Source organism: Phoenix dactylifera, unplaced genomic scaffold, assembly GCF_009389715.1.
Source record: "Phoenix dactylifera cultivar Barhee BC4 unplaced genomic scaffold, palm_55x_up_171113_PBpolish2nd_filt_p 001421F, whole genome shotgun sequence".
NCBI lineage: Eukaryota > Viridiplantae > Streptophyta > Magnoliopsida > Arecales > Arecaceae > Phoenix > Phoenix dactylifera.
In genome coordinates this window covers 83,823-89,237 of record NW_024068743.1, presented here as the reverse complement: position 1 = coordinate 89,237, position 5,415 = coordinate 83,823, and the positions used below count along the sequence as shown (strand labels likewise).

Here is a 5,415-nt window from a genome sequence, read left to right as displayed (position 1 = left end):
CTAGTGAGATGCCCATCTCAATTCTTAAAAGGTCAACAATGTTGCTTCATCTACTTGTTGAAAGGTTTGACATAAAGAATTGAGATGCAGAAAAGGACTTTGTGGAAGTCCACAAGCAATTGGAGTCGTCTTCCTGCTTCAGAATCACAAGATGCAAAATAACGATAATGACCAACTGCTATGTCCTATTCATTATATGCATCTGCGCCAACAATCTTGACAAAGACTTGATAATTAAGAAGACGGTGTTTCGATGAGACCGGTAGAGACCAAAGTGCCAAAATTCTTTAAAGAGTGCTGATGGCGAAGGCAAGGAAGAGGTGTCCCAAAATTTTGTGCCAAGGAATAGATGACAAATGACAGGTTGATTTGTTTTATTAACTTACTCAAAAGGCAAGGAAAGCAGCAATTAAATAAAAGGTAGAACTTAACCCAACTTAGATAAACAAGGGGCACCTAATTGGCAACAAGATGTGATGACCATGAGTGTGGACCAATGTTTCCCACAAAGAAGTAACCAAAAGGCAAACCTATTAATTGCACATTTAAGATCATTCAATTTGTGGCCATCTTACACCCTGAAAGTGGTCACCAAGCCTCGACTGGCTGGCTTGCAGAGTAAGGTTTTCTGCTATACAAAAGCTCCGAATCTCAAAACAGTTTTTGACCAGGAGAAAAAAAAGGTGGCAGAGACACGAATGCTAGTTTTACGTGCTACGTGCCCTGCAAAAGAACCGAGTCGGCCCCTATCTAGACCCAAAACAAATGGGTGATGAGCGGAACTTCAAATTAAAGTTTTAAGTAACTTAGCTTGCTTGACCGACAAGAGCTAGGCTTCGAAAGCATCCGAAGCCACAAATGCAACAAAGACATCAAGTCACATCCACTGTGAAACATAAACATGATTAAGCTAGAAAGAAAGGCTAAGGCAAGAACGTCCAACGCTATTGCTATCAGTGGAGGATTGAGAAGATAAAAACGTTTGAAGCTTAGATTAGTAACAAGAAAGTCCCATGACCTGAAGCTCTTAAAAAGAAGATTATGATCCAATAAGTGGGTGATCGCAAAAACATAACATAGATGCTCATAACTAAGGTTTAGTATGAAATCGGAATATAAGAACCACGTAAAGGGAACAGAGAGGTAAAAAAACACTAAACAAATGAAGGGAAATCTAAACAACAATTACCTTGAAAGAGATGGGAAGAAAATAAGGTTGTCTTCGTTCCAAACCATAGATAATCTCCCAACGACCTATGAATTAGACTCTTGGTCCAGTTGTGTATCACGGGGATATGAAAACGAGACAGCAAAAGAGCAGTACCATGCTCTTGGTACATTCCTCAAGTAACAAAGGGACAGAAATTACTAAAAAATGGAAACAAATGCTAAATTTTAACAATAAAGTGAGACACAAGCAGTTTAAAGAACACCACTCTCTCTCAAATAACATAAGAATATCATGTCCCAAAGATAAGTTCTGGAACATGGTCATCTCCAGAGAGGGCAATGGAAATTGATAGAGCCCAGCTAACATAAAAATAAAGCAGGTTCTAAGAATCCATAACAATCATATTATGAAATAAAAATAACAAGACAGTATAATAGAGGAGATGGTACCTCAATTTGTCTACTTGAATCCCATATCTACACATTCATTTCCCTGCACCTACTCTCTCTCTCTCTCTTTCCGATTCGCTGCCTCCAATAGCCATTTAGTCACAGCTCAAATATCCATAATTCAAATATATAAGGAGAGATCATTCCCCCCATCCTTGCCATATCTTTCCCTCCATGTCTTCATCACCTCCATGCAAGCTGCTTTGAGTACAAAGCCAGATAAAGCACTCTGCCTTCTTGTCTTCTTTCTCCATTGGCGCTTGGCGATGGAAAGAGAAGTGAAGATAGAAAAACCAATGGACACAATTCGATGGAGAAGACGCCGCAAGAATCCCAAATAAATGAACTCATACCTGACTATTCCAGTGGAGAGCAGGAGGAGGGCGAGAATAAAATACTCAAAAGAGTCAATAATAGAAAGGAGGAGGCGGAGGTGATGCATATGAGATTCCAGGAATTGGTGGCAATGGGCCTTCATACACGGAAGGTGGTGGTGGAGAAGTTGGCGGCAGGAACTCACAAGGCTTCGGAGGTGGCGGAGGGGATGGCGAAGATGGAGGGGGTGCTTCATAATGAACTGGAGGTGGTGGGGATGGTGAAGGTGGCGGTTGTGGCTCGTATTGGAATGGTGGTGGGGGAGGCGACTGTGGGGGCTCATAGTGAACTGCTGCTGGTGGTGGAGAAGGAGAAGGCGGGGGCGGCAAAGGATGGTAATATATTGGCGATGGTAAGGAAGAAGGTGGCGGCGGCGGTGGCAATTGTGGAGGTTCTATGCATGGCGGCAGCGGCGGTAGGCGCGGAGGCGGCGGGGGGGAATTTGGTGTTGGCGGCGGCGGTGAGTACGGCGGAGGCAGCGGCGAAGGACGGTAATAGATAGGAATCGGCGGCGAGTGGGGTGGTGGCGGAGGTGGCGAGTAATGTGGTGGAGGTGGAGATGGAGAAGGTGGCGGAGGAGAGAAGGGCGGGGTAGGAAGTGGCGGAGGTGGAGAGTACAGAGCAGGTGAAGGCGAGTTTGGCGGAGGCGGCGGTGGGGGCCGGACGCAGTAGATGGGCGCCGGCGGCGATACTTGAACCGGAGACGGCGGGGGTGGGGATGGGGACGGCGGCGGCGGCGAGTCAACCGGGGGAGGAGGAGGAGGAGGAGGTGGCGGAGGGAGTGAGGGAATGACGGGGGCGCAGTGGAAGGAGGAGCAGTCGATGTAGTGGGACAAGAAGGACTTACACTGGGTATCGGATCGCTGGGCCGGTCGGCCGGGAAGGCAGTTCCGGCGATCGTCAAACGACGGCACCCTTAGGCACTCCGGTGGCTCTCCAGTGAAGAAGTTATACGAGTAGGTAAAGTTCTGGAGCCGGGGAAGCCGGCATATCTCCGGCGGTATCTGGCCGGAGAGCAGATTATGAGCAACATCCAGCTGCTCCAAGCTGACCATCCCACCGATGGAGCTCGGCAGCGGCCCGACGAGCTGGTTGAAGCTGACGTCGAAAACGGTGAGGTTTCCGAGCAGGCCGATCTCCGGCGGCAGGCAAGATCTGAGCCCATTGTTCAGGAAAATGATCTCGTTCAATGTTCTTGACATGTTGCCGATGCTCGGCGGGAGGCAGCCATGGAAGCGGTTATTGGCAAAGACGACGACGGAAGCCGGCGAATTGCCGAGATTGTCCGGGATGTCGAAGACGAAGCGGTTGTTGTTGACGAAAATGGCGTCGAGATCCTTGTCGAAGAGGGCCTTGGGGACGCCGCCCTCGAACTCGTTGTAGCGGAGGTCGAGGTATCTGAGAGAAGGGAGGCGGAGGACGACGTCGGGGAATTTGCCGGCGAAGCGGTTGTTGCTGAGATCGAGCTCGAAGAGGAGGCGGAGGCGGTGGAATGTCCCGGGGACGCCGCCGCAGAAGCGATTGGAGTTGATGTGGAAGAGGGCGAGGTCGGAGAGGAGGCCGAGCTCGTCGGGAAGGTAGCCGGCGACGTCACCGTGGTTGAGGTCGACGCCGGCGACGACGGTGAGGTGGGGGTCGGAGGGGAGGGGGCCGCAGTAGACGCCGGTGTAGTTGCAGACGTTGGGGCCCACCCAGTTGGCGGTGAGGTTGAGGGGGTCGGAGATGATGGCGAGCTTCCAGGCCTGGAGGGCAATGTAGGCGTCGCGGAGGCGTAGGTTGGGGAAGGCGAACGTGGGGTCCACAGCCACGTTCTCGCCCCGGTACGTGAGCAGCTGCCGCCGCCGGCGGATGTAGCCGGCCGCCGCGTCGGAGGATGATAGAGGGGGGATAGAGGAGAGAAACAAGACGATGACAAGGAGGAGAAGGAGATCTACTTTAATTAGTCTACTCCCCATCTCATCCTCCGAACGTTGGGAGGGTGAAGAGGGGCGGGGAAGAGAGGGGGACAAAGGGCTTCTTTGGGTGGGTTTCTAAAGGGGACGAGGGAACCAAAGATCAGGGGGAAGGCCACCACGCACGGAAAAATAGCAGAGTTTCTACTCCCTAGAGTGAGAGATGCACGGTATTTTTTATTTTTTATTTTTTATTTTTTTTTGAGTTTTAGCGTGGATACATGATTAAAAAATAATAAGTTTCGGGTTCGAAATATTTTTATTTTTTTTTTGAAAACGGTAATTCACATGAGTTTAACGTGAGTATACCCTACTAAACCAGAAGAATGGAGCGGAAGCTATACTATAGATGTCCAGCGGAACTCCTCGAAATGTCGTGCAATATATGAGACGACCCAGTCTGCTGCCCTATTCGCCTTCCGGAAAACGTGTACTTCCTGAAACTCATCCATATTCATAGGCAACATGCGGGTCTCCCGAATAAATGGGTGATCATCTTCGTATCTATCCGCACCTCGGATCCAAGTTATAACAATAGAAGAATCTCCCTCAAGGTGCACCTGCCCGTCCCCAAGCATTCGCCTCGCATAAGATATGCCACCCCAAGCTGCCTATAGCTATACTCCAGCAACAGCGAGATCTGTCGTGCTCCGACCACCCGCTGCAATTAAACTCCCAAAATGGTCTCGATTACAAATCCAACTCCTCCTGACCTCCTATACATCGCCACACTACCATCAAAATTTACTTTGAGATAACCAAGAGATATAGGCACCCAAAAAACAAAATGACTGGCCATATACAAAGTCATTCAATTTGGTACTTTATTTGCCTCTCCAAAAATATACATGATCTGATTATTGCTTAGAATATTTCGAAGCAAAAGATGACCCTCTTGTAATCATCCAATCACAATAACCAAATTATTTCTTAGCACTACTAAACTAGCTTGCAGCACTCAACGAGTATGGCCACATCGGCCACAAATGCACGATTTTGATCAGCCCTCGGAAGCGGAGTACCGGAATTTTTCATTATTTATTGCTTTTTACTAATGCCCATGTTATGCTCACTCGCGATTTAATATAAGGGAAAAGGATGCTGTTTTTATTAGAAAGTGGGTGGCTCCGGCATTTGGTATGGTATTTTTTATGCGAGGGAGTATAGAAAGGGGATTTTGAATTGTGTTCCGTTCAGACCTGGCAAGGGAAAGATTGGAATAAGTTGGTATAAAGTATACTTGTCTACGCTCGTAGTGGGAAGCGGGTCTGACGAAAGTACTAGCGTTTCTTCGTAACTTTTGTCTCCGGAGTTTGAGGCAGGGAAATTATGAAGGGGATTGGGTTTTTCTTCCAAGAAAAAAAAAGTGGATTGGGTTCGTTTTGTTTGTTTGTTTGTTAGTCGTAGATGTCAGATAGGTCCGTTGGAGGAAATACGGCTGCCGCGAGAATATATATGACTCGTTGTG

The 5,415-nt window shown here is 48.3% G+C and overlaps 1 protein-coding gene across 1 annotated transcript; it reads right to left on the bottom strand.

The window, feature by feature from the left end:
• Positions 1 to 1,510: 1,510 nt before the first annotated feature.
• On the bottom strand, positions 1,511 to 4,050 carry LOC103696892 (leucine-rich repeat extensin-like protein 3). Its single transcript, XM_026801054.2, has one exon. The coding sequence runs from the start codon at positions 3,948 to 3,950 to the stop codon at positions 2,028 to 2,030; it is 1,923 nt and encodes a 640-aa protein (XP_026656855.2). The 5' UTR covers positions 3,951 to 4,050; the 3' UTR covers positions 1,511 to 2,027.
• Between the last annotated feature and the right edge of the window lie 1,365 nt (positions 4,051 to 5,415).